The 27,137-nt window shown below is 49.9% G+C and overlaps 3 protein-coding genes across 22 annotated transcripts in view; 1 reads left to right on the top strand and 2 right to left on the bottom strand.

The window, feature by feature from the left end:
* TGFBRAP1 (transforming growth factor beta receptor associated protein 1) overlaps positions 1-2,816 on the bottom strand; it is a 45,089-nt gene extending 42,273 nt beyond the window's left edge. The window contains exon 1 of the mRNA XM_059079523.2: positions 2,765-2,816. The gene's annotated coding sequence lies outside the window, so the exon portion shown is untranslated. The remainder of the gene's footprint in view (positions 1-2,764) is intronic.
* A 4,330-nt stretch (positions 2,817-7,146) lies between these two features.
* C11H2orf49 (chromosome 11 C2orf49 homolog) lies at positions 7,147-26,992 on the top strand. Of its 4 annotated transcripts, XR_010835312.1 has the most exons (6): positions 7,175-7,505; positions 9,598-9,764; positions 12,471-12,852; positions 15,123-15,197; positions 24,137-24,872; positions 25,263-26,992. XR_010835312.1 is itself a non-coding variant. In XM_067007029.1 (5 exons), exons 1-4 carry the CDS (start codon positions 7,404-7,406, stop codon positions 15,177-15,179), a joined length of 708 nt encoding a protein of 235 aa, XP_066863130.1. In that variant the 5' UTR covers positions 7,175-7,403; the 3' UTR covers positions 15,180-15,197; positions 25,263-26,992. The 4 variants fall into 4 exon arrangements, 3 of the variants coding, with proteins under 3 accessions (XP_058935536.1, XP_066863130.1, XP_066863129.1); XM_067007029.1 differs by lacking the exon at positions 24,137-24,872; XM_067007028.1 differs by having other exon boundaries at positions 24,137-26,992.
* Positions 13,439-27,137, bottom strand: part of FHL2 (four and a half LIM domains 2) — a 110,336-nt gene continuing 96,637 nt past the window's right edge. For 11 of the 17 annotated variants that reach the window (XM_067007014.1, XM_067007018.1, XM_067007015.1 and 8 more), the window contains one exon: positions 25,839-26,263. In XM_067007014.1, coding sequence (XP_066863115.1) covers positions 26,112-26,263 — 152 coding nt within the window. In that variant the 3' untranslated portion in view covers positions 25,839-26,111. Of the gene's footprint in view, positions 18,844-25,838; positions 26,942-27,137 lie in introns of those variants that run through there. The other 6 variants (XM_067007016.1, XM_067007023.1, XM_067007021.1 and 3 more) reach the window with 2 other exon arrangements.

Here is a 27,137-nt window from a genome sequence, read left to right as displayed (position 1 = left end):
GGGCAGGGCAGGGGAGGCGAACAAGGAGCAGAGGAGGGGTATGGATCTCCAGGGCATTTCCTTTGTGACATCTTCCTCAATACTGGACCTTCAAACCAACATAAGAATTATTGAGGGCCTACTGGATGCTAGGCAATTGTCCTCTTTCACATGTTATTTTTCCTGAATCTTTTTTTTTTTTTTTTTTTCTTTTTTTGTGGTACGTGGGCCTCTCACCGCTGTGGCCTCTCCCGTTGCGGAGCACAGGCTCCGGACGCGCAGGCTCAGCGGCCACGGCTCACGGGCCCAGCCGCTCAGCGACACGTGGGATCTTCCCGGACCGGGGCACGAACCCACGTCCCCTGCGTCAGCAGGCGGACTCTCAACCACTGCGCCACCAGGGAAGCCCCTGAATCTTTAATTTCCCCAACAGCAGCTACTTGACTATCAAAAGATCTTGATCTCGGGCTTCCCTGGTGGCGCAGTGGTTGAGAATCCGCCTGCCGATGCAGGGGACACGGGTTCGTGCCCTGGTCCGGGAAGATCCCACATGCTGCGGAGCAACTACGCCCGTGAGCCATGGCCGCTAGGCCTGCGCGTCCGGAGCCTGTGCTCCGCAACGGGAGAGGCCACAACAGTGAGAGGCCCGCATACCGAAAAAAAAAAAAAAAAAAAAAAAAAAAAAAAAAAAAGATCTTGATCTCAAATCATCTGCACGGTTTCACAACACGCTCAATGACTACTCCTGCCCTTCTGCGTGGAGCACTCCAGCTCTCTCGGGGTAGCCCCAAATTAACTTGTTACTTCTACGTTCATTTTGTAGTACGGTATTGTTTAAGAAAGAAAAACGGGTCAGGTTTGCCACAGAGGAGATGAGTTATAAAGTACAGGCCAAATTGTTGGGCGGTTTCCAAACACCTGGCTGCCACAAATGATTAATGTATTTCGAATGAGAACTGAGACCAAGATGCTTAACTCGTTAAGTCAAACTTCCTCGAGTTTTCTTAAAGGGTCACAAAATTTTAATATTAGCGTGAAGGAATAAACCATAGTAACTACTTGTTTTTTTTTTATGAACAGAAATGCTAGCTGCAGATCGGGCCTGGAAATTTCACGTCTTTTAAACAGTGAGCTCTGTGCTTTTAAAACTTGTCAACTGGAGCTGCCTGAGGGAAGAACAGGCTCCTGACAAAAATCCCTGTCACTGGACGGTTAGGCAGAGGCTGGAGCATCCTGGGAGCCCGCAGTGGACGGCAACTTGCCTCCACCTGTAGGACCCAAGGACTGCTGTTCACCGTCTGAGTGGAAGAGAAAAGGCAGAGGACGTACCTGAAGGCTAGGGCTAGCACCACACCTGTCCCCCGTGTCTTTGTAAAATGTGCACAGCAAACCGGAGTTCAGAGCCCCCGGGGAGTCTCACCCCAGAGGAGAGCCCTCCCTGGGTTAACAGTTACTCAGAGCCAAGACCACGTACTTCAGAGCTGAGACAGCTACCACCCCACATCCTCATTTCTATTTAGTAACAGTAATTCATCGAGCACCTACTAAGTGCCAGGCTCTGTGCCCAATGCACATTTTCTTCCTGGAATCCAAGTATCTTTTCTCATATTCCCCCTATTTTGATTGAAGAAATTGAGGCTCAGAACGTCCAGTGAATGCCCTGGGCTCCCAGTTAGGAAGTGGCAGCGTCAGGGTTTGAACCTGCAGCTCCACGCCCACCACCGCCTTGGAGCAGCACTGCCCCTTTTCACAAAGGAACGGGGCCTGCGAAGGCTCGTGGTAGACGGCCTCTAGGGCCACACACCCGAGGCCGCTTCAGTGACCACTGAGGCTGCGTGGCTGCCAGAAATGGAAGGAAAAAGAAAAGGAAGCAGCTGGCCACATGTTCCTTCCTATCTGACCATAGGGTTGGAGTTTCCCGTTGACCGACAGAGAAGCGCGGTCAGAGGAGGGGTGGTGGGCTCCGGGGGCGCCTCCAGCCGTGAGCTCTGGGCTGGGGTCTGACAGCTCACACCGCAGCGTACCCTCCTCACACATTCTCCCCGGGTCATCACCTGCCACCACTGTCCCCGCGGCTGCCTGCCCTCCCCAAGCGCTTCCTCAAGGATGGAACCCTGATCCGACAGGTTGGGACCCCAGCACCCAGTACAGTCCGTGTGCATTAAGAGGCGCTGTGTGAACCCCCATTTCCAGCGGCCAGGTAAGGCCTGGGGGATGATGGTCACCCAGCAGCCCGTGGCGTAAGCAATGGCAGGTGCAGGCGGGAGCTTGTGTCTTGAAAGCCACCCCTTAAAACACAGGACGCGAGAAGCGGAGAACTCAACTTCCTCCCACCCGCACCTCCGTCCCAGGGGAGAACAGTGGCGAGGTCTCCCCTCCTCCCATCGCACCCCTGCCCCGTCTCCCAGTACAGGCCAAACAGGCCCGAATGTGGCCCGGAATCTGCACTCTCAAATCCCACGAGCTCCAGGAAACGTCAAGCACAGCGACAAAACCATCGCACGCACGGGTGGTGGGGAGACGGGCGAGGGGCACGGGGTGTCGTCCCGCCGGGCTCCTCCCTCCAGAACAGCGAAAGCCCACCCAAACCACGACCAAGTCTCGGGTCTTCCCTGCCCCGAAAGCGCGCAGCCGCACAGCCGCCCCCTCCCTGCGCCGCGCGCCCGCCACCCGCGGCACCTGCCTGCGCGCACCTGTCCGCGCACCTGCCCGCAGGCCGCCGCCCCCCAGCCCCTGCCGACCCCGGCCCCACCCTCCCCGTGCTCCCTGCCCACCCCGCGCTCACCGGCCCGCGCTCTGGCCGCTTCGGGCCCCGCGCCCCGGGCCGCGCGCTCCTGGGCCCCGGCCCCGGCCCCGGCTCCGGCTCCGGCTCCAGCCCGGCCCCGCCGCTTCCCGTCACGTGGACTGTCGAGGGCGGGAGCGCCAGGCCCCGTCCGGCCTGTGGCCCCGCGTCGCCTGCAGACCCCGCCCCGGGCCGGGCTACGGGGAGGGGGGCGCCCCTCCGGCCTCCGGTGCCAGGGGTCTGCGGGGTTCCCGGCGCGCCCGCCTCGAGGGTCCGAGGGGAGACGCGCCGATCCCCGCGGGCGCTCGAGCGGAGCCTCCCGGGCGCAGGGCGGAGTCGGTAACGCGGCGAGGCTGCCGCTGCCGGGGCCGCGCTTTCTCCTCCCCCGCGGCCTGCCGGACTCGCTCGCCGCCCTGCTTCTAGCACCGCGACGGCGCTGGGCAATGCATCTGCTGAAGGAATGAATGAATCCATCCACCCATCCATCACTCCTGGGAAGGGCTGGACGGCGCTGCCACCTGACGAAGTCGGGCTAGAGGAGTGGACGGCTGCTGGTGGACCCCCTGGAACCGAAATGTAGTGCTGGGCATGAGCCGCCCGCCCCCGGCCCGCCGCTAGCCCCGAGCCCCAGGGGCAGTGTATTCCACGGTGTCCTTATTGAAGCAGGGAGTCCTGGGACTATTTTACCCACACTCCTTAAGGAAAGCTCATCAACAGCTATTCCTTTGGCTCAAGCCACAGTGAAGACTCCTAGGTTATGAAGAATCCATGCGCCTCTCTTAAATTTATAGTCAAAATCCAGTTTCACGATGAAAAATTTAGAAAACTCCCTCCAGAGCCGTCAGTGCTCAATTATCAGCATAAATTATAAAAAGCCCAATTTTCTCAATGATTTTCCCTGACTTTAGAGATCCCCTGTGACCTCAGCTTTCCTCCAGCCCCTGGGGATTACAGAATAAAAACGTCCTCCAGAACCAGGAGTCATACCAGATTCTACTCTGTGGCCTTCTGCTTCAAATGGAGAAAAACAAATGACACTCCCCCCCAAAAAATGTTAAATGAAGGAAATAAAGAACCACCAGGAATCTTCTATGGCCTTTTACACCCTTCCCTTCTGAGTTCATGGCCACACACGTGCCCCAGCCCCAGACAGTGCTTCAGCCCTGACCCAATGGATCCAGCATCACTGGCCCAGCCTCCAGGTGGGGAAGGGGTTTCCCAGAGTGTACAGCTATGTGTGCTTCAAGGACAAGTGACAGGGCTTCCCTGGTGGCGCAGTGGTTGAGAGTCCGCCTGCCGATGCAGGGGACACCGGTTCGTGCCCCGGTCCGGGAAGATCCCACATGACGCGGAGCAGCTGGGCCCGTGAGCCATGGCCGCTGGGCCTGCGTGTCCGGAGCCTGTGCTCCACAACGGGAGAGGCCACAGCGGTGAGAGGCCCATGTACCACACACACACAAAAGGACAAGTGACAATGAATGGACTCCCGGGTCTAGTGCAGCCAGGGAGCTGGAGAACACCAGAGTAAATTCAGCCGTCTCCTCATCTTGCCCAGGCCTGTGGAGAATATGTGACTGGTCATCAGCTCATCGCTGGTCCAGCCGGGCCTAGAATCCACTCTGTGCTTTTTCATTTCAGTGCTCTACCATGGCCTGGCGTGAGATTAGGTGCAGAGGTGACACCTACTGACTGCCAGCTGGACACTGGGCTAAGGGGCTTACTGCAGTGGTCTCATCTAAGCCTCGCCATATCCTTATGAAGTAGGCACTATTGATTTCTGCATTGTACACGCGAATTCACAGACGCAAAGAGAAGTGAAAGGCTTCTCCCAAATTCCATGGAAGAAAAGAGCAAGGATAAGAACCCAGAACTCAATAACACCATAAAATTTTTTATACATAAAATTAAGTTTTGTTGGTTGAATGGTTTATGGAATATTTGTGTTCTGCTTTAAACAATCTAGGAGTGCAAACGTGTTAATGAAAAGGGGGAGTAAAAGGAGGTAATTCAGAAATAATTATTTCCTTTTTTAAAGGATTTGCCATAAGATTCTTAAAATGGCAAACTCCACATGTGCTCATTATTCCATCTAGGAACACTTGTTCTTCCTGAACTTTCTGAGAAGTCTATTTCACATATGTCCGGCAGCTGTATGTAAGTAACTATTCCATAAATGTGCAAAGATCTGCATCAGGCGAATTCAATATTTCTCATGTTGTTTTGATTGGTCATATTTATGAATTATCAAAGTCGTATTTTCAAAGGAATTATTAATTAACTTCATTTATTATATTTATTAAATATCCCTTGGGCCCATACTACACGTTAGAGTATTTTATAGCGTTTGAAAAAAATGGACTAATAATTAAGCATTGAATAGGTACAACCGAATACTTTAATAGTTGCTATCTACTCCCAAAACTTAACATCCTCACTTACACGTAGCAGAACTGTGGTTCTAAATAGCTAAAAACATGGGTCCAAAACGTGAACTGTTTTTTGTTATATTCACTTTGAAGCATTTTATGGATGCTCAGATATAGTTGACAATACATCTGATAAAACATTTATAACATAAGTCTCTTAAATATTACACTGCCAACAAGAGGAATCAACACCCCAGGTTCTCAGTTTGTATCTTGTTCACGATTCATTCATTCAGTAGACACTTACTGAGTACCTAAGTACAAGTGCTGTGCATGCTAGGGACCGGGTGGAGATCCCAAGGACACACATGCGCCCTGTCCCAGAGGAGCTCATAACCCAGTGAGGTGATGATGCCAGGCAGGGCAGTGTTTGTTGCTTTCCCTCAGCTTTGTTCTTGTCGACTACAGACACCAAATAAAAATGTTAATGAAAACCTCATGATCTTTGAGTGAAGGGAAAATTCTCATAATAAAACTTAAGCATTTATGGTTACTATATAATACTCAAGATAATACTGTAGCAGGAATAAACTTCAGTCCACAAACTTAAATATGCAACAAATGGAATTTTTTCTGTAACTGAACTTTATCTCTACTTAAGCCCCCACTCAGCTGCAGTGACAATAATCTTATCAGCGGAGGCCGGCCCCCTTCCTCAGGACTGTGTCTGGTTAGGGAATTTGTGAAGTGCCAGAGATGAGGAAAAGCGGGAGAGGTCAGGTCCTCGCATCCCTGGTCCCCACACAGATTCTGAGATGCTCTTTGGCCACTCTGGGGTTTGGTTTTCAGTTTTTTGGTTTTGCTGCTGACAGACCTGGCCCTTCCAATCACGGTAACTGCCTGGCTTGAAGGCAGTTACCTATAGCTTCCTTGTTTCGATGTGACAGGAGTCTCTGCGAGGTGGCCTTTCTGCCTGGACACATTTGAAACATCACCTTAGAACGTGTTAGAAACGCAAATTCTCCCTGCCCTATTTCCTACATCAGAAACTGATTAAAACACAGCAGACCACATGTTCTCATAAGCTCCACTCTGCAAGCCTCTGCCCAGGATGGAGCCGGGGCAGGCGTTACCAAAGACATAGTCTCTCCTTCCCAGGAGCAGGGAGGGTTGTTAGAACCGAATTCTACTCCCTCCTCTCTGACTCTTGATTTTTTTCTTCTGCCCAGGGGACGCTCCCTCTATCCTGAGATGTTTGTTTCAGAGGCACCAAGAGTTATCTTAATGGATTTAGTTTTAAGCAGGGAAGTACTTTTAGCTTTAAACTGGAAAATATCGGGAGAAAAAAAAAAGCACATCTCACCTGCCATAAAACATTTTTGCTAATGAAGAGCTTGAGGCTTCAGGTTAAGTCCTGAAAACCACAGGGAGAAAGAACACAGCAAGAACCCGTAACCACATATTCAGGCTCTTACAAATTCTTTTCCCCCCATCGACACCACCGTTCTGCCACCTCTCTCCCCTGATGACAGTCTACAGGCTACAACAAATGTCCGAGTAGACAGAGGTAACAGGCAAGGGACTTTCCCTGCTTTGGCTCCAACCTCACAACACTGTGAGGTGGCGTTAGCATTCCCATTTCACAGCTGCGGAAGCTAAACAAAAGTGCGGCCGTGTCCCCGGCGCTTCTCAGCCGTTACTTTCATGTTTGAGCAGTTTCATTCCGAGTATTATTTCAGGGAACAAATACTTGAGTGCCTACTACGTGCCAGGCGGTGGGGTTTCAGGGAATTAAACCCTCTGGCCTTACATCATATTGAAGGAGGATTAAGAAACAAACAATAAAACGGTTAAAAAGAGAAACAGGAGACCCTACCCACGCCATATTGGGGATAACGTCTATCCGCCTCCCGCGCCGTCATCCCGCGAGGCCGTCCTGGGGCTCCCATTGGTCTCTGACCCTGACGTCACAGGAGGCGCGACCGGGCGCGACCAATCGTGGACCGCTCCGTGAACTTCGCCTTTCCCTCTCTTCCCGCCAGACTGGAAACGCCAATCGTTTCCTCGGCAGAAAGACCCTTCACTTCTTTCGCCCCCGGGGTTATTCCCCGGCGAGAGCCCATTCGGCACCCCAGGCGACCCTGAGAGGCGGAACGGGACGGGAGGCGCACCCAGAGTGACGGCGCACCCAAGGCCGCCGCGCCGGCTGGGACGTCACTTCCGGGACGCTTCCTCGCGGGTCCTTGTGGGTAGCCGGCCGGGGTCTCCTGGCGGCGATGATGGCGGGGGATGTGGGCGGTCGCAGCTGCCCCGATTCGGAGCTGCTGCTGCACCCGGAGCTGCTGTCCCAGGAGTTCCTTCTCCTCACCCTGGAGCAGGTGCGGCGCGTCGGGGCGGGCGGACCTGCTTGGGGGAGGCGCTGGGACTTGAGCTCGCCCCGGGGAGTCCTTGGCGGCGCCCGACACACCCGCCGCCGGCGTGCTTGCCGCCGGGTCGAGCCTCTCTCCGCCCCGCTCGGACCGGCCTGGTCTCCTCACTACCCTGTCGGGGAGAGAGACGTCCTCAGAATATCAGGAACTCCCGGGAGTTAGGACTTACGTTTTTGGGTCCTGATGGCTCAGAAAGGGGAGTCCAGGCGACCCCCGCGGCCTGGATGTAAGCAAGGGCCTCTGAAGAGAGGGGCTGGGGTAGGTCGTAGAAGAACGGAAATGAAGGGTGGCGGTCCCCGACTGCCAGGGCTGGAGGGCATTGGAGAAATCGAATGTTCTCCACTCCCACCGCGTTCAAAGATGGGGAAACTGAGTCCCAGAGAAGTGGCATTACTTCTGTGAGGTCACACCGTCAGTAGATGGTGCAGACAGGCGAACTGGTTCTCAGTGCAGCGTTTGCTCTTTTTCAGCTGGTGTGGCCTCTGATAGCAGAAGATAAATAAGACCAAAGAAGTGATGAGTTTTGTTTAAAATGGTAGAGAATTACTGAAAGCTTTTGAAGGGGTTTAGCCTGTTTTGTTGTTTTCCTTGTGTTTTTCCCGCTCGGTCCTCTTTCTCTGGTTTCCTCAAGCTCCCGTGCTAAGTAGATTATTTTAAGGATGTCAGTTACCTTTCTTACCTGTGGTTCTCAAACTTCTTAGGTAGGTCACAGTCACCCCGGGGCTTGTGAAAACACAGACTGCTGAGCTCCATATCCAGAGTTTCAGATTCAGTAGTTTGGGGTGTGGCCTGGAAATTGCCTATTTAGGGCCTCTCACTGTTGTGGCCTCTCCCGCTGCGGAACACAGGCTCCCGACGTGCAGGACCGGGGCATGAACCCGTGTCCCCTGCATCGGCAGGTGGACTCTCAACCACTGCGCCACCAGGGAAGCCCGGAAATTGCCATTTTTAACGAGTTCTTGCTTCTGGTCCAGAGACCACAGTTTGAGAACCACTGTCTTGGGGCAGTGTTCTCTAACTAAGGTGTCTATGGATTCTGGAGGAATGTTGTCCAAGAGAATCCCTAGCGTTTCCCCGTTCTTCTGAGTGAGTACAGGTGAAAATTGATAATAAAGAATGGTCCAGTATACGAGATACAAGAAGTAAAGTTTGTGCTTTTAAATTTTGAAGAACAAAGGAAAGGGGATCAGTTTATCAGAGGGCAGATTGGATTTGTTTTGTCAGTTCTAAACACAAATGTTTCCAAGCCTTTCTGAATTGTTGAGCCCACAATCTCCGTTCCATCCTTATTTTCCTTCCTAAATCCAACTCTATCTGTAACTGCTCCTATGCCTTCTGCCGTATGTTTTCTGTTGAGAATAAAGCGGAAAGTGAGGTGATGCAGAGAGGGATAGTTGGACGATGACTGGAAGCCATTGAAAGGACTGGTACAGACATGAGGGGCCGCGTGTCCTAGTGTGTACTGTTACCAGGACCATCATGAGTAAGGGAGATGCAGCTCCCAGCCATAGAGCCATTGGAGTCTGGGTGGTGAACTTCAGTTTAAGAAGCACTATTAGGAAAACATGGGGAATAATACACAGGGTGAGGCCTCCAGCCCACTAACCTGATCGTGATAGTAACACTCTAGGTAACTTTTTGACAGGCTGTAGTAATTGTTATCATTGTTTGTTTTCTTTTGTCTGGTCTTCCCAGAAAGTCCCTCATTTTCAGTTTTGTTCATAGATTAAGATGCTGCTACTGGAAATGGTCTTTATGCCTCCTGTGTGGGCTGAGTAGTGTCGACAGCTGTCCTTGTCACACTGAGGACATATGAACACTGTCTTTAAGATGAAACTGAACCAAAAATTTGAAGAGCTTAGCGTCTTTATAATACTGTTTCTTGCGGTATCATATAGAATGTGAGGCATATGTCTAAACGTGAAAATGGTTTTATACTTGTAATTTAAGCAGTCATGATTTACCCTGTTAGGTAGGCATTTGGTTAGCTATTAAAATGAGAGATGTTATTTTGAAATTACTTTTGTTTCCTTTTCTACAGAAGAACATAACTGTTGAAAATGACATGAGAGTAAACAAAGACAGTCTTACCGATCTTTACGTTCAGCATGCAATACCACTGCCTCAGAGAGATTTGCCAAAGAATAGGTGGGGGAGAGTGATGGAAAAGAAGAGAGGACAGCATGAGATAAACAATGAGACGAAAAGGTACTTTTCCATAGTTCTGGTCATTGTCTTATCTTATATGACTAAACAATTTTGCCTTTCTTTTTTCCCAGATAAACTTAGGTAAACAGTATTGACTCAGCTGCTGTTTATTGAGCACCAGGTACTGTGCATGAATAAAACTGACAGAATTCCTTGCTCATATTTTAATTGGGAGAAACACAAAACAAAAGTTAAGTGAAATACAAGGTATGCTACATTGTGGTAAATGCCAAGGGAAAAGCGAAACAGGGAAAGGGATGACAATTTTACATAAAGTGGCCAGGAACAACTTCACTGAAAAGTGACATTTCAGTAGGGAGACCTGTAGAAAGTAGAGGGCAAGCCAGCGTCCCAGGCCGAACCTGAGAACCTGGTCAGGAGTGTGTCCACACGAGGTGCCAGGAACAGCCCAGAGGCCATCAGGCTGGGCAGGGAGAGTCAAGGGCAGAGCTGGGAAGGAGGCGCACAGGGCTGAGTGCAGGAGGCTGTCAGTCGTGTAAGAGCCTTGGCCTTGCTCTGAGCTGAGAAGCCGTCGGGGAAGTTTGAGCGGAGTGATGACACCATCTGATGTACATTTTAAGAGATTTACTTTGGCTGCTGTACTGAGAAATGATTTAAGGTTGGGGGAGGGGAATAGGGAAACCACTTAAGGGGTTGTGCTGTAATCCTAGCAGCAGATGGCAGTGACTTTGACTGAAGTAGTGGACTTGGTAAGAAGCGGTTGGGGTCTGGATGTGTTTTGGAGGCAGAGCCAATAAGATTTGTTGAATTGTCAGAAAAAAGTGGAGTCAGATAAGACTCTGAGGTCTTTGAATAAAATAGAAATGAAGAGATGGTTGTGTAGCTTCAGGTACACTATTTTAAAGTTTTAAATTCCAGAAAATTTTTCATAAAACCACAAGCAAATGAATTTCATTTTATAAAGCAAGTTACATTTAACTAATCAGTGTAGCTGGTTAGTGAGGACCAAGTACCCTAAGAGCCCTAAACGGGCTAATTATTTCCTTTATTGTGTCTGTTTATCACAAGTGGGTGCTATTGATTCACTGCTGAATTTCTTTTTAGAGCCTTACTGTCACAGGCGGTACACTAGAGAAAGTGGGAGAAGATGGAGTGAGAGGGCTGGGTGAGGAGAACGCTAGCTCTGCGTTGGTGGCTTTAATCTCTAGGCACAAAGAAAAATTCATGACTGGTAGGGAGATTGTTCCCCAAGTCTGAGAATAGTTGAAGGAGGTAACACGTGTGCTCGTCTGTGTCTAGTCTTTTGGAGAATACATACGTAGACAGTCTCACTGTTGATCAGGAACACATTCAGTTCGGGGTGAGCATCATTTTAACTCTGTGGTTACAGGCCGTGTATTAGTGGTGACTGTTGTAAATCTGTGGGTTAGGCCGTGTATACCTTTAATTTATTTTTGGTGACTCTTATTACGAAAGTATTTTCTTCTTGACCTGCACATTCAGGCACGTTGTCGTAAGCAAAGCTTTCACTACTGTAATCCCTCTTAACTCCTCTATATCGTTTTGGAAAGCATCTTTGACTCTTTGTAAACATCACAGTTTGACTCTCAAATCAGAGCATTAAAGCGGGAAGGATCTAAGAGACCATCAGGCCTTTTGAGTTGCTTATGATTTTCCCCGGAGGAGCTGAGCTCCAGAGGTGCTATGATGTCCCCCAGGGCACAGCACGCCAGGCGCAGCTCTCTGGTGCAGTGCTGCTCAAACTTCAGTGCGCTCCTGAGTCTTGGGCTGACCTCTCCCCAGCCGGAGAGCCCTGCCCTCAGCCCTGCTGTCTGTTTCCCCCTGAGGCGGCAGTGGGTGGACACTGACCTTGGTCTCACCTTCTCCCACACGACGTTCGCTGGCGGCCTGAGAATTGGTGAGTTTCGCCAGCCACCTCGGGTCTGGCGAAAATGCAGATTGTGAATCGGGACACGTTACAGCCCCAAAGCGCTCAAAGGTGCTGCGTTTCCTCTGTGCTCCCGAGATGGGCGCCTGAGGACTCAAGTTCCTTTAACGTGTTTATTTTAAATAAACAAACCTGTGTTTCATTTGAGGTGTAATTAATAATGAACAAATGAATGCTTTTATTATTAATCTTCATGACTAAGAGTGGAAGTTAGGTTTTCGGAAGCTAAATGTGAAGACTTGCCAAGTATAAACTTAAAATTATACAAATGTTACAGTTACCGTTAGTTTAGAAGATGCCGTGGCTTTAAAGACCTTTAATGAATGGAGTAGGATGTCCTGTCCCATAGTTTGTAGACTGCCATTATGGTAGTTTCGTATAGTTTTATAATCTATTTCCTTTCTAAATAATCATTGATACATGGGTAAGATAACCCTATCAATTTTGATGGTGATTTTTAAAAATTAAAAAAAAACTTTTTTTGTTACTAGGAAATCCTGTTTTAAGTTCTGGGGTTAGTTGGTGGTTGATGCTTTAAAAATAACTATGTACACATGAAAGGTAACTTTAAATTTTTGTCGATAAATATTTTAAACTTAAAAGCACTGGAAAATTATCATTTCACTTAAAGTAAACATAGAAAACTGCATTTCTGGTAGCCCTATTTCCAGTAGTCCTACTTAGAATACATTAGTCTTATCAATAAATCTTTTTCGGTCATTGTTTTACCTTTGAGTCCCAGGGAACTGGTTTGCTGTCCGGAGGGTATTTTTCATGACACATCTCTCCGATTTCAGGAGTAGCACTGCAGACGGGTTTCGGAAAAGACCCCTCATCGTGTTTGATGGGAGTTCAACAAGTACAAGCATAAAAGTGAAGAAGACCGAGAACGGAGACAATGACCGACTCAAGTCCCGGCCTCAGGCCGGCGCTACCAGTAATGCCTTTCGAAAATTGTCCGATTCCTCTTCAGGTGTCTCACCCCTAATTTTGTCTTCCAATTTGCCTACGAACAATAGAATGGAACACAATAATAATGACACTAAACAGAACCATGACTTAACGCATAGGAAAAGTCCTTCCGGCCCCGTGAAGTCGCTGCCTTTGTCGCCTGTAGGAACCACTCCGGTGAAGTTAAAGCGCGCCGCTCCCAGGGAGGAGGCCGAGGCCGAGGCCACGGTGAGTATGGACAGCAGGTGTCGTCGTTCTCCAGCCCGTCGGTGATCGTCTCACTCGTACATCTCATTTCTCGTGTGTCTGAGCCCCGGAATCCATGAGGATACGCTAATGTTTCTTAAAGTGCACTCAGTTTATTTCTGCTTAAAATGTGTAAAGAGAGTGTCTCTTAGGCCCTTTTCCTAGATTTTCCTCACTTAGATCCTTTAACTATCTTGGAACTAAAAGAGAGAAACAGTCCTTTGTTAGCAAAAGGCTTAGAACGTTAACTCAGTTGTCCAGGGTCACACATTTATTAAGTAGCATTTTAGAGCTTGACCTTAAGTCCGTTTTGCACTTACCTTAAAATCACACCAGAATCTCTAGGAGTTACCCCTTGCCTCCTCTACCCTCACATGTACCTGTCTTTAGAAGGCTGGAGTCTCCTCTGTTACGCTCTACTAGACTTAGCATTTGGAGGCTTGGACTTCGTATGGCAGATTTCTGTAGTTACCATGGTTTATTTTGAGTTTAATTATGATATTTTACATATCTGTATATATTTGATCTTCCCGTAGTCTTCTCAGAAAAGTGATTTCACCTTTAAACATCCAGCAGTTTTATAGCTTTTATTTCTTATTTTAGTTCATTCAGGCTGGTGTAACAAAAAATACCATTGACTGGGCGGCTCAAACAATAAACATACATTTCCCACAGCTCTGGAGGCTGGAGGTCCAAAGTCAAGTGCTGGCAGGTTCAGTGTCTGGTGAGGGCCCACTTCCCGGTTCAGAGTCAGCTGCTTTTCACTGTGTCCTCACATGGCAGAAGGGGCAGGGGAGCTCCCTGGGGTCCCTTATGGGGTCACTGATCCCCTTCATGAGGCTCCACCCTCACGACAGAAGCGCCTCCCAAAGGCCCCACCTCCAGGTACGGTCACTTCGGGGATTCGGTTTCAGCACGAGAATTCTGGGGGGACACAGACGTTCCGTCCAGAGCATTCCTGTGAGTACACTTCGGCTTCATTATCATCTTCACGTTGTGTGTCGGGGGAGCAAAACTCTGAGTGGTTCAGACCTAAAATAGCAGACCCGGGCTTCCCTGGTGGCGCAGTGGTTAGGAATCCGCCTGCCGATGCAGGCGACACGGGTTCGGGCCGCGGTCCGGGAAGATCCCACAATGCTGTGGAGCAATTAAGCGCATGCACCACAACTGCTGAGCCCGCGTGCCACAACTACTGAAGCCCACGCGCCTAGAGCCTGTGCTCCGCAACTAGAAGCCACCGCAACGAGAAGCCCACGCACCGCAACAAAGAGTAGCCCCCGCTCGCCGCAACGAGAGAAAGCCCACGCACAGCAACGAAGACCCAGCACGGCCAGAAATTTAATTAATGAATTTTAAAAAAGAAAACCTAAAGTAGCAGACTCTGGAAAAAGAAAGCTGCTGTGTATCTGAGCCGCCCAAAGTTCTTGTGTTAGTTCTTCATTGACTCCTTTCAGCAACCCTGTGAAGGAGGTACAATAGCTCTTCCCATTTCACAGATGAGGGGAAAGAAGCTTAAATAATTTAAATAACCTTGTCCAGGTTCCAGAGTCAGTAAGTGGCCGGCCCGCAGTTTGAATCCAGGTCTGTGTGGCCTCGGCGGTCGCACTTCTGAGGGCCGCACGCTGCCTGTGCCCTCGTCGCGTCACTGCTGTGGGACGCGGGGGCCTGTGGGAAACAGCGGGAGGGGCAGCCCGGGCCTCAGGCGTTGCGATGAGCGTGAGTTTGTTTTCCCCGGTCTCCTGGAAAGCATTTTTCTCCTCAGAGAGCTTTTACTGTTTCAGAGGTGTGACTTTTTTCTCTTGTAAATCTGGTATCAAGGTCTTAGATTGTGAGGTTGGGAGGAGGTGGGCCGGGCAGGGAGGAAGCAGGTCGGGAGCAGTCCGTGGTTCTCAACTCCGCGCGTGCCTGAGGTCACCTCGGGGGCCTTCCCGAAAACCTGGCCGGAGCCGGGGCCTCGTCCCAGCCCCCTCCCGTGGGTGCTGACTGAGTCGGCTCTGCGACGGGGCCCAGGCCTGGGCATGTTGGTCAGTTGGTCAACTGTGCCGTGGGTGAGTGCAGGGTAAACAGCTGAGAAGCACGGCTGGCCGGACGGGCGCCCGGGGCTCGCCCTCTTTCCTCGCCTTCCCCGCCAGCTGGCAGCAGTGCCCCACCGTTGCTGCCTCAGGGGTCAAGCTTGGCTCAAAGTGTGCCGTTTGGGTATATTCTCTGACATTTCTGCAAGTGTGAACTGACTTCTTCTCATGTCTTTTCAGAATAACCTGAAGCCCCCAGAAGCAAAGAGGAAGATACAGCATGTTACATGGCCGTGAAGGAAAGTTTCCAAAAATGTAAATATAACTGTAACTGTAGTTTTTCAAACAAGTTCACGTTTACTGACAGTATTTACAGAGACCCTGATTATTGTGGAATTTTCTTAAGAGGTTTAAATTAGGTTCAAAAAAAATAAAGTCCTTTCCTTTCCTTTTTCCCTCCTTTTCCTTCCTTTGGGGGGAAGAGATCTTGCCTTTCATGCTCCAGTTAGGAAAGAATTTCTTTTTAAACAAATGGTTTAGTATAAGTCATTTATATTGGCCCTACTCAAATAATTAACTGCAAGTCTGGTGTAAAGCATTTGATGAATTTTAGGAATTATTCGCATTAGTCTCTTTTGGTCTTTGGGGAAATTTGAGGTTTCTTAAACTCGGATATTTTGGAAGTTCACAATTTTCATTTCTTTTCCCAAGCAAAAGAAAGTAACAGTTCATCGCAGTATTCTAGTGAATTCTGCCAACTCCTCCTCAAGGTTCCCCATGGAAAGCGTATACGTAGTGCTACCGATAAACCGTTCAGAATATACAGGTACAATTGCTGTTCTCTAAGTGCTCACGTGTTGCCTCTTTGCACAGAAATCGCAAGGGAGACCAGTGCTTGCTCTCGCTGCTCCCCTGTAATTGTGAACTGATTTCTTGTGAGCAGACCGGCCTACCCCTTGGGCGCTCCTGTCACATGGCAGCCCTGCTCCCCTTCTCACGGTGGCTCTGACCTCCCTCTCTGCTCCGGTATCACTCTCTCCTGGGAGCTTCATTTTTTCCAAATGAGGCCGACTTCAGACTCTTCGGGGGAAGTAATCACTTTAGAGGTGGTACCTGATGGCAGAAAGCCTACAGGATAGGAAGGGCGGGTGGAATTCTAGAACCTGAGCATCCAGGAAGCCTGGCAGTGAGGGGAAGTCGGCGCGACGTGCAGCCTGCGGAAGGGGGTTTGCCGAGTCGGAGGCCACTAGAGCGGCATGGGGGCCGGCGCCGGCTCCCGCGGAGGCACCGCCGAGGTTTCCTCGGTGTTAAGTGGTGTCACTCCAGTCGCGTAGCAGAAGTCAGCGGGGAGATAGGGTAGCCCTCACGTTCCCGAGTTCTGGTGTCCACTTCCTGCCGTGTAGTTCCAACCAAGGCCAAGGGTACTTTATACTCTTCCCTTGTACGACTGATCTTCGAATGGGGTTTGCCTTTCAACACTTCTTAGAGCAATCCATGCCTTTTTTGATATGTTAAAACAAGCATTTTAGTTCAGCTGTTGAATAGCCTTACAAAAAATTAATTCAGCCTTGCAGGTAAGTACTGTACTAAAACTTTAACCCTACAGTTTTTAGCCTTTCTGCCTTTATCCAGACTATAAACCCACACCCATAAGACGAAACTGAAAGACACTGAGTGTGGCATAATTTGTTAATGTTATGCTAAATTGTTAAATGGTTGGTTGTCTGCAGGGCTGATACTTGGAATATTGTTGAAGGACAGCCATAATCCTATACACAACTGTGTGTTAAGGGAGATTTTTAAAGTGCAGAGTTCAGGGTAGAATGACAAATTACATTCTACATTCTGTTGTCTCTTCTGCTTCCATCTGCATTTCTCTCTTAGTTAAGAGAGATTTAGCCATTTGACAGTTTTAAGTCAGTGGAAACTTGTTTTTAGTTACTCAAAAAAATTAATTTTTAATTTGTATATTTAACTTACAGAGTAGGTTGGTAATAACAGCTGAACTGTGTAACATTGTTGCTTCAAATTGAAGTTTATATTATGAGCATTCAGAATCAGTGCTCATATAGCAGCATATTATTGAGCTGTTTGGAGTTTGAAAAGTGGAGAAGCCTCAACCCTGTGCTGTGTGTCACGTACACTGACATCCGAGCGCTAGGCCTCCTCGCGGTGCGCAGACGCAGCTCCATGCGCCGTGGCAGGGATCCGAGGTGGTGCTTTGTGGGCTTGAGAGCTTCCAAGGCCTTGATGTGCACGGCGCACACCTAGACCGCCCCTCACTCCCTAACGTGGGCTGACCTGGTTGCTCGGGTTCCTTGCTGGGGTCAGCGAAGGGCGGTCGGTGGAGCCAGGTGGCTCCCAGGGAACGGGCATGTGTCCACTTCCTGCCCTTAGCAGGTGGTCTCGTTCTTTTCTTCCTCCCCCGTGTGTCCCCTGTTTTCCTTTTCCTTACGCTCCCCTCCCACGGTTCACTTTCTCTGCTCCTTCTCCTTCACCCTGTAGACCCTGAGCTCCAGGCTCAGGTTTACCAGTCGTATTGCTCGGCCCGCTTACGGCTGGGGCCGGAGCTGGGCGAGCCCCGTGCTTCTCGAGGACCATAGACGCTACTGCGGGGGTCTGCGCGTCTCAAGGCCCTGCGGCACCGGGCGCTGAATTGCCGCAGTGGCTCTGGAGGCGGGGCGGTTCACCAGGGCCCAGCCGCTGGTGTGGGCGGCTGCCAGGCGCGCTCCGCAAGGCCGGCTCAGCCACTGCCGCGAGGCTGTGACGCTTCCGCTAGTGTTACAGTTCTTCGGGTTGCAGTCATCGCGTGAAAGAGTGTTTTGGTTAACTTAAGTTTTGAGAGGTGATTCTAAAACTGATCTAGGGACTCATTTAATAGCAACAACCTGTTAAAAACTTACATTAAGTGAAACTGCCAGTGGATTAAATCATATGTATGTTAAGAGCTTCCTTTGTTTACTACTGTGGGACCTCGGTAATTCTGAGGCTCCAAAACGGTCAAAACACTTTTAAGTGTGCTCTTTTATTAAATGCTTGTGCAGGTTTTGTAATTCCGTACAGAAAGTTTAACCTTGTAATGTACACTTTTGTATGTAAAAAGTCTTCTAAGGAGCCTTATCCTGATTTAAATAAAAGGAATAAAATTAGTGAGTAGGTTTCTCATTCACACAAAAAAAATAAAATGGAAACACACTCTGTAGCGATTTGATCTCTTTCTATTTCACTAAACTATGTCAAAAAGTGTTATTTATTCTTTATAGTAAGTACAGCCTCTGTACCCAGATCAGTTGGGCTCAGCCCTGGTGCCAATAGTGCAGCCACGGCGTGGGCCTGCGGGAGGTGCTGGGCCGCCGGGGCAGCCTGCTGCACGGCTGACTCGCTGGCGGCCGCTGCACTTCGTGGGATGGAGACACAGTCCCCCGAACCTGTCCTGTGGAAGCTTTCCTACCCAGGGGGGCACTGACCAGAGATTCGGTCGAGGGGTTATTTGTGTTTGGAGTGATCTTGAAAAAGTTAATGTTTTTTACTGGTATCTTACTGTTGGAGGCTGAAGCTCTAAATTAACTAATTAACTTGGAAAAGGCTCAGGTAACTTTATACCTTGAACTTAAAAGTAGATTTTTTTTTTTTTTTTTTTTGCGGTACGCGGGCCTCTCACCGTTGTGGCCTCTCCCGTTGCGGAGCACAGGCTCCGGACGCGCAGGCGCAGCGGCCACGGCTCACGGGCCCAGCCGCTCCGCGGCACGTGGGATCCTCCCGGACCGGGGCACGAACCCGCGTCCCCTGCACCGGCAGGTGGACTCTCAACCAGTGCGCCACCAGGGAAGCCTGATCTTTCATTTTTTGTCTGGATAGAAGAGGTGAAAAAATCTCATTTCCATGTAGATCGTCTTTTACTAAAGTGCCCTTTGCTGGCTCACATGCTCTGTGCTGTCGGTGCTGCACTCGGCTGTCTTCCCTATTGTGGCAGAAAAGTTAAAGGCGTGAGTTAGTCAGTTCCTGCTCAGTGAATGATGGAGAATCGTAATGACAGGAAGAAAATCAGTCATGAAACAGTTGAGGGATGGGGGGAGGGGGAGGAGTGGTTAGGGAAGGCCTCCGAGGAGAGACGATGCTTTAGGGAAGGCGGTTTTGGAAGGCTTTCAGGAAGAGCTTCCTGTGTGCGGTGAGTTTTAAAGGGCTGCAGGGTCTTTGTTGCTCCTCCCATCAAAGGCGGAGTCCCGCGTCCCACTGCTGGGTGTGGACTGGCCTGGCAGTTCACGTTGATCCGACCAGTGCTTCTCACTCTTGGAGCCCTGCAGCAGCCGTGGGAAAAGCCTGCTGGAGAAACGTGTCCCAGCCAGCAGCCAGCACTAACCCGCAGACCTGGGACTGCTTGTCAGCCTTCCCCACTTGCTGCCAGGTGAGACCAGCCCAGGCAGCTGACTCCAAGTCACGAGGGAGCAGAATGAAGGGTGTCCGAAGCCACTAGGTGTTGGGGTGCTTTGCTCCTAGCCCTGGATAACTCAGATGCCAGCCAGGGGCAGAGTGGAGCCCTGAGCCTGGACAGGAGCTCATGGCAGAAAGGCTGGTGTGGCTAGGATCAGTGAGAGTGGGGACGCTAGTATGAAATGACCCCAAGGCAGGGGGGCAGGAGCCAGGTGACACAGGACTTACGGGCCGTGTAAGGACTTCGGATTTGATTCTAAGAGCAATTGGAAGCTCTTTGTTAACTGTTCAGACTTAACCAAGCCTTCAGTTTAATCAGAAGACTGAAATAAGACTAGTTCAGTAAGTATATAGAATAGCCCTAAACTTTTATCTAGTAAAATTATCTAAGTTTTTGTTTTTGTTTTAGCATATTTGAATTAAAATATTCATTTTAAAAATATGGCTAATAAGCCTTAGGAGAGACTAAAATACCAGTTAAGGTAAAAGATATTTTTCATAAATATGAAAACACCATCATCTAGCTAAGCGTTCTATCTGTTCTGCCTTGCTATATAATTTTTTTAAATAAACCTTTTATTTTAGGTAAGCTTTAGATTTATGGAAAAATCACCAAGATAGTACAGAGAGTTTCCATATACTACACACCCAGTTTCCCCTGTTACTGCTATACGTTGGTGTGATATATGTGTTGAAATCAATCAGTATTGATATGTTATTATGGGCTAAAGTCCATAGTTTTATTCAGATGTCCTTAGTTTTGTTTTTAAATTTATTTATTTATTTATTTTTGGCAATTTATGTTTGGCTGCGTTGGGTCTTCACTGCTATGCACGGGCTTTTCTCTAGTTGTGGCGAGCAGGGGCTACTCTTCTTTGCGGTGTGCGGGGCTTCTAACTGTGGTGGCCTCTCGTTGCAAAACACAGGCTCTAGGCGTATGGGCTTCAGTAGTTGTGGCGCACAGGCTCAGTAGTTGTGGCTCGCAGGCTCTAGAGCACAGGCTCAGTAGTTGTGGCACACGGGCTTAGTTGCTCCGCAGCATGTGGGATCTTCCCGGACCAGGGCTCGAACCCGTGTTCTCTGCACTGGCAGGCGGATTCCTAACCACTGTGCCACCAGGGAAGTCCCCAGATGTCCTTAGTTTTTACCTAATGTCCTTTTTCTGTCCCAGGATACCACCTTACATTTAGTCATTGTAATTCCTTGACTGTGACACTTTCTCAGACTCTTTAAATTTTCACAGTTTTGAGGCTAACTGATTAGGTATTTTGTAGAATGTTCCTCTGTTTGAATTTGTCCCATGTATTTCTCATGATTAGGCTAGAGTTATGGGTTTGGGGGGAAAGATCACAGAGGTAAAGTGCCACTTTCATCACATGTAAAGGGTACATACTATCAACATGACCTACAACTTTTGAGGTGAATCTTGGTCTCCTGGCTGAGGTGCTGTTAGGTTAATACAGTTTGTCTTTTTCCTCCTTTTCATATTGTACTCTGGGAGGAAGTCACTTCAGGGGTAGGGAGAAGCATCAGATGAGAGAGACTGACCCACAGCTGTCATGTGTTAGAATAATCAAGTGAAATCAAGCAAGTGGCTTGCTGTGTTTAAAGAAGAAAGACAAGCTTTAAAATGACTTCAGTACAGAAATTGTAAAAAGTGTAACATGTTTAAAATTTTTTAAATTTTGATTGACATATCATAAAATACTATGACTTTTAAAAGTCTTATACAGCTCAGTGAATCTACATATATATGTATTTATGAATATATGTATATAAAAAAACACTGTCCAGATCAAGATACAGAGCAAGGTTGGCAAACTTTCTTATGTAAAGGGTCAGATAGTAAAAATTTTAGGCCTTGTGGGCCATGCAGTACATAAATGAATGGCCATGGCTGTGTTCCAGTATTAATTTTTAAGAAAACAGGTGGTAGGCAGGATTTAGCCCGTGGGCCAGCGATACCCAGAACGTTTCTGACTTCTATCTCCGTAGTTGAGTTTTACTTGCTAACATTCATTTTATGCACTCTTACGTATGTGTTTTATGTATGTGTTTTATTTCACAATTTGATAAAAATTCTTGCTTAATGTAAAGGATTATCAAAGAACTGTATTGTTTTAGGGCCAGTCAGAAATATTGTGCCTTGTAATGATTCCACTGATAGAGGGTAGGTGGCTAGGTGCAGGGTAGGCAGAGGCAAGTTTTGTGTGTGGTGGGACTAGAGGTGGCTGTGACAGCTCAAACCTCGGTTCACTTTCAAGATTTTTCCTTCTATCTTTGGCTTTCAGCATTTTGACTGTGATGTGTCTGGGTATGGATCTCTCTGCCTTTTTCCTACTTTGAGTTTGTTACGCTTCTTGGATGTGTGTTTTTATTATTTTATTTTTTTGGCTGTTCCCCATCCAGGAATCTTACAGCATGCCGGATCTTAGTTCCCCAACCAGGGATCGAACCTGTGCCCCCTGCAGTGGAAGTGCAGAGTCCCAACCACTGGACCACCAGAGAAGTCCTGGATGTGTATTTTTAGATGAATGTTTTTCTTTGAACCGAGGGGAAGTTTCTGGCCATTAATTCTTAAATATTTTTTCTGTCACTTTTCTCTCTTCTCCCTGGTGTTCCCATTATGCATATGTTGGTTCATCGAGTGATGTCCACATTTCTCTGTTCATTTTCCTTTATTCTTCTGTTTTTCAGTTTCATAATCTTTGTTGACCCATCTTGAAGCTCACTGGTTTTTTATCTTCTCCCAACTCAAATCTACTATTGACCCCTCTAGTGAATTTCTTCATTCTGGCTAATATACTTTTCCACTACAGAATGCCCACTTGATTCTTTTTTATCATGTTTATCTCCTTTTGGGTTATTCTCTGTCGGATGAGTGACTGTTCTCACGCACATTCCTTCACTTTTGTAAATGTGGTTTCCTTTAGTTCTTTGAGCATGTGTTTTTGGGGTTTTTTTGGTTTTTTGTCTGCGTTGGGTCTTCATTGCTGTGCGTGGGCTTTCTCTAGTTGCGGCGAGCGGGGGCTGCTCTTCGTTGCCGTGCGCGGGCTTCTTGTTGTGGTGGCTTCTCTTGTTGTGGAGCACAGGCTCTAGGCACGTGGGCTTCCATAGTTGTGGCACGAGGGCTCAGTAGTTGTGGCTCGCGGGCTCTAGAGCACAGACAGGCTCAGTAGTTGTGGCACACAGGATTAGTTACTCTGCAGCATGGGGATCTTCCTGGACCAGGGATCGAACCTGTGTCCCCTGCATCAGCAGGCAGATTCTTAACCACTGTGCCATCAGGGAAGTCCCTCTTTGAACGTGTTTATAACACACGTTCAGCAGTGTTTGGTTGGAGGGTCTGTGTAAGCACCTTGAGCTAGTAAGACCTCTGCTCTTTGCTGAGGAGCTGGTGTGGCTTGGAGAATGCTTTCAAGTCTGTTCACGTCCCACTCTGACTGCTCTTGAGTGGGTAGGTGCAGCCCAGTCCATGCCCACAGTCTCCTGGCCCCCAGGGCTAAGTGGGATCCCAGGACAGCTCTTCTCAACTCTTTCCCCGATTCTTTCAGCTAAACTTCAGACCTGCCTGCCATTTTGCTTTTTGCTGTCAGTATCACGGAGCCACCAGCCCCCTCTTGACTGCTTGCCACCAAGATCTCTGTTGTTTTTGACAGTCCCCTCTGGCAGATTTCTCCATTCTTGGTACGGAATAGTGCCCTCCTGCAGAGGTTCAGAGCTACCAGTTCACAGAGCCTGCCTCCCCCCTGGGGCTGGACAGTGTTGGCCTCTCGTAGAGTTAACACTCCTTCTCCCAGGTCGGTGCTGGGGAAGTTGGGGGGGGAGGAGCTGGTAGCCCCTAGTCTTCTCAGACCACCCCTCTGAATGTGGAACCTCCACCCCATGAGAGGCTGGAGCCCTGGCATTCTCAGCCTATCCCCCCTGGGGCAGAGCCCTCGACCATAGCCCTTCCCTTCTGGGCAGCACCAGCCTGGAGCAGAGCTGCTATCACATGACACTGAGGAGTGGGGGGCAGGGTGGGATCGGCTGGGGCTCAAATGCCACAGACGTCACTGGTCTCGTTAACACGCAGTCGACTTTCCTGAACGAATGTTTCTCCATGCGCTGTATGCCTCTAGGAACATTTTCAGAGACTTTACGTTATTTAATTTGTATACAGTTTCCCCAGCTAAAGGGTTGTTACACTGGGCCGAGGGCCGGCTGGGCCCAGCCGAGCTGGGCTGGTGGTGGTGCACACCTCCATCCATTAGTTCCTCCTCAAAGAAGTCGGTTCTTTGAGGCTTGGCTGGGCTGCTTGGAGTCTGGTGGTGCAGCCAGAAGTTTGTAGGGATTTCACACACATAACTTGGGGCTCTCTTTTCTAGAATTTTCCATCTCACTTTCCAGAGGCTGTTGGTCCCAAACTCTGGCCTCTGGTTCTTCAAGCTAGTGAGACTGCAGGTTTTCTAACAGAGCTGTAGCTGCCCTGTGGGTCCTGCCCTGACCTAAAAGCCATAAGAATGGGACGCCTACCGGTTGCCCTCTTCTTCCAGGGCCCACACCCCTCCAGAGTCCTCCTGCTGTGGGTCATGCTCCGGTGTTCTCAAATTTTAAAAAATATTCTGTCCAGAGTGGTTGTTACTTGTGGGAGGATTATTCCAGTAGGAGCCACTTACTAGACACGGAGCTCTCCTAACCGCTAACTTAAGGTGGGGTTAATTTAACGCTGGCCGTGTCCAGTGTGCCTGTGATTATCCTGAGGAGCAGGTGAGAGGTTCCATCACAAGGTTTAGAAAGCTTTCACTGTCCTAAATAAATTTTTCTATTTTTATTTTAAAAAGCACATCTGCAGGAATGCTTTTACTTTTGTATCGTAAAGTAGAAGCCGGCAAAACAACTCACAAGGGACGGTGGGCGTTACTCGTTTTAAGCAAAGCCTCCAGCTGACTGACTGTCCATCCAGAGGCCTGTCTCAGCCGTGACCAAGGGTTTCCCGCACTGACCAGCGCTCCGGTCAAGAAACTGACTTCACACATGCTCCGCACAGACGGGACTTGATGTCTACCAGATCTTTCTGTTGCAGAGCCTATCGTTTTATCACATTGCATTGTCTTAGAAAACTGAAGACAAGCAGTCACCACTGTTACTCTAAGCAGAGAGGCGTGCGCCGCCCTACCTCATCAACTGGCCCAGTGCTTCCCAGCTGCAAACTGCTCTTTCCAAGACGAGTTTACAGACTACCGCCAGGCTAGGGGCTCTGAGTGGTCTTCTTCTTTATGGTTTTTTTTTTTTTTTTTTTTTTTTTTACTTTCATTTGCATGTATTTCTTACGGCATTTATTCCCAGGCCATACGCTTTTGTTACTTCAGCTTCTTCCGGGAGACCTTTTTTATCCTGTGCAGCCGCCTCTTCCGGTTTGGGGACAATCTGCTCTTTTTCAGTGAGGATCGTCCACCGTGGCAGGGAGAGCTCCCGTGCGGGCCGGTCCCGCCGTGCGCGCGCTCAGTCCTGCGCCGCATCCTGGGGGCTTTGTTCACCTGGATGTGCTCAGCGAGCAGAGAATCTACATCCAAGCCTGTAAGTTCAGCATTACTGTCTGCATTTTTGAGCGAGGGCAGTAAAAAACCAGCACTCTTTTTGGGCCACCGACCTTGCATCCAGCCCCACCGTTTGGCCTGGGCACACCTACCAACTCCACCGTTCTAACAGCGGAATGGCACGCGTGGTTTCTGTCAAGTGACATCCTTCAGACATTTTGGTGGCTTTTTGGATACGCGTACCCTTTAACGGCCTGGGCAGCTTCGCGCGCGTTCTTAAAGTGAACACGAAGATTTGAACCTCTTGATTTGCACAATGTGATGGGGTTTTCTGGGTCAAGTGAGGAGCGAACCGTTTTTTAGAGGTTCGCCGGAAAAGAGTGTTAAACTGATAGCAGCGATTCTCTCTCTTTACTGTCTTTCTTTCCAGAAACACCCACTGAAGTCTCCCAGGGTGCCCTCGATCGCTCGGGTGTTGATAACCAAACGGGCGACGAAAGACGTCATTTCTGGCCTCGAGGTGCCCGCGTCCCTCTGCACCCCTCCAGGGACGGAGGAGAAGGCAGGCCATTGTCAGGTCCGGACCCATGATGATGGGAGGGCACCGAGCTCTCCAGAAGAGGGACCCCATGCTGCCTGCGAGGCCGTTAGCCCACGTGCGGGGCCTGTGTCACCGCATCAAAGGCAGAGCACTGCGTTCCAAGAGCAAGCAATTCCGACTGAGACTTTCTCTTAAATAAAAGGCGTGACGCCCTTTCGGCCGGCACCCGCGCAGCCCGCCGGAGCGACCAGCGGCGCCTGCAGTGAAGCGTCACCCGTGCTCGGAACCTGGACGCCGCGCGCGGCAGGATTCTGCTCTGGGTAACTTTATTGTGAGCCACGTAATCTAGCTTTGCCGCCCCGCACAACAGGAAGTTACGCTGTTGTAAATATCAACTCTTCACTACCTTACTAGCTTGGAAACGTTCAAGTTCGTGACGCGTTAATTGCACTTAAAAATTAAATATGCAGTGAAAGAAAAGCGTTTATAAAGGGATCACTCAAAAGGATTTTTACACTTTGATTGGCCTCGCCTGATTACACACGCTCAAAACCCTCTTCCCGCCTCAGGCTTCCACGGCTTCTCTCCTCGAACAGCACAAAGGATAGATGAAGGGCTGAAACAGACGTGGGCACCGCTGAGCAGCGCGGGGCCGAGTCCCCAGGGGGCGGGTGGAGCCGGGTGCGGCGCGAGCAGGGGTCTGGGGGGCCGGGGGGCTGCGGGGGCCCGGGCAGGGGCTCAGATGTCCTTCCCGCAGTCAGGGCACAGGATGTCGTCCCTCTCCGTGAGGAAGCCCCGCCCCACCAGCGACAGCGAGCACTTCTTGCAGTTAAAGCAGTCGTTGTGCCACTGCCGTTCCTCGAAGGAGATGTACTTGGTGCCGCCCAGCCCTGTGCACGGAAGAAGAGGACACCGATGAGGATGGGGGCGGGGGGGGGGGGGGGGCGGAGTCCCGCGTGGACCCGTTCAAAGCCCGGCTGGTGCGATGTGATCGGTGCTGGGCTCCACGTTTAAATCCCGACCTGCGCTCAGGTCGGGGAGCTCCTGAATCGCAGGAGAAAGAGACACACAGGCGCCACAGCTACACGACAATCGCCGGGTTTGTGTGCCCCTCCCACCCGGGTGAACCGCCTGAGTCGCGGAGCCGATTTCTCCCACCCCTTCCTGCCCTGGGAGCCTCGGGTCTGGTGCTCAGAAATCTGGCGATTAGTGAAGGAGGCGCCGAAGGGAGCACAGACGAGAAAGACGGGAACGTCTCCGGAACTGCCCAGAACGGCCTCACGAAAGAGATGCCACGTGGGCGGGGGGAGGACGGCCGGGCACGCCTGCTGCGCAACAAGCCTCAGCGGCGCACGGGACTCGGAGGCCGAGGGAGGCCGGTGGGACGCGAGAGCCGGCTAGGGGGACGCGTGGGCAGGGGAGAAAGCCATCCTTCATCGGAACAAGGGAAGCGGGAACTCGTTTCGCTTGGGGTGTCTGACTCTGTCTGATGTCGACCTCTTATCAAATGTTTAAGGTACGTCGGCCACCTGTTGCAACACAGGTGGTGTGTCCGGCCCCCGAGGCCCCTGAAACAAAATGGAATCAAATACACGGGGTGACCCTTGGTGACATGTGGATCGTGACTTGCGATTACAAACTCCTTCCAGAAATAACGGCTCAACCTGCCACGTTAAGAACAAGTAACAACACTGGCTGATAGCTGGGGGTCTCAGAGTAGCAGGCGGCCGTGGATCACCCAGCAGTTATGGCTCCTTCTGTGAG

Source organism: Kogia breviceps, chromosome 11, assembly GCF_026419965.1.
Source record: "Kogia breviceps isolate mKogBre1 chromosome 11, mKogBre1 haplotype 1, whole genome shotgun sequence".
Taxonomy (NCBI): Eukaryota; Metazoa; Chordata; class Mammalia; order Artiodactyla; family Physeteridae; genus Kogia; species Kogia breviceps.
The sequence above is the reverse complement of the archived record's forward strand: the minus strand, read 5'-3'. Positions and strand labels throughout refer to the sequence as shown.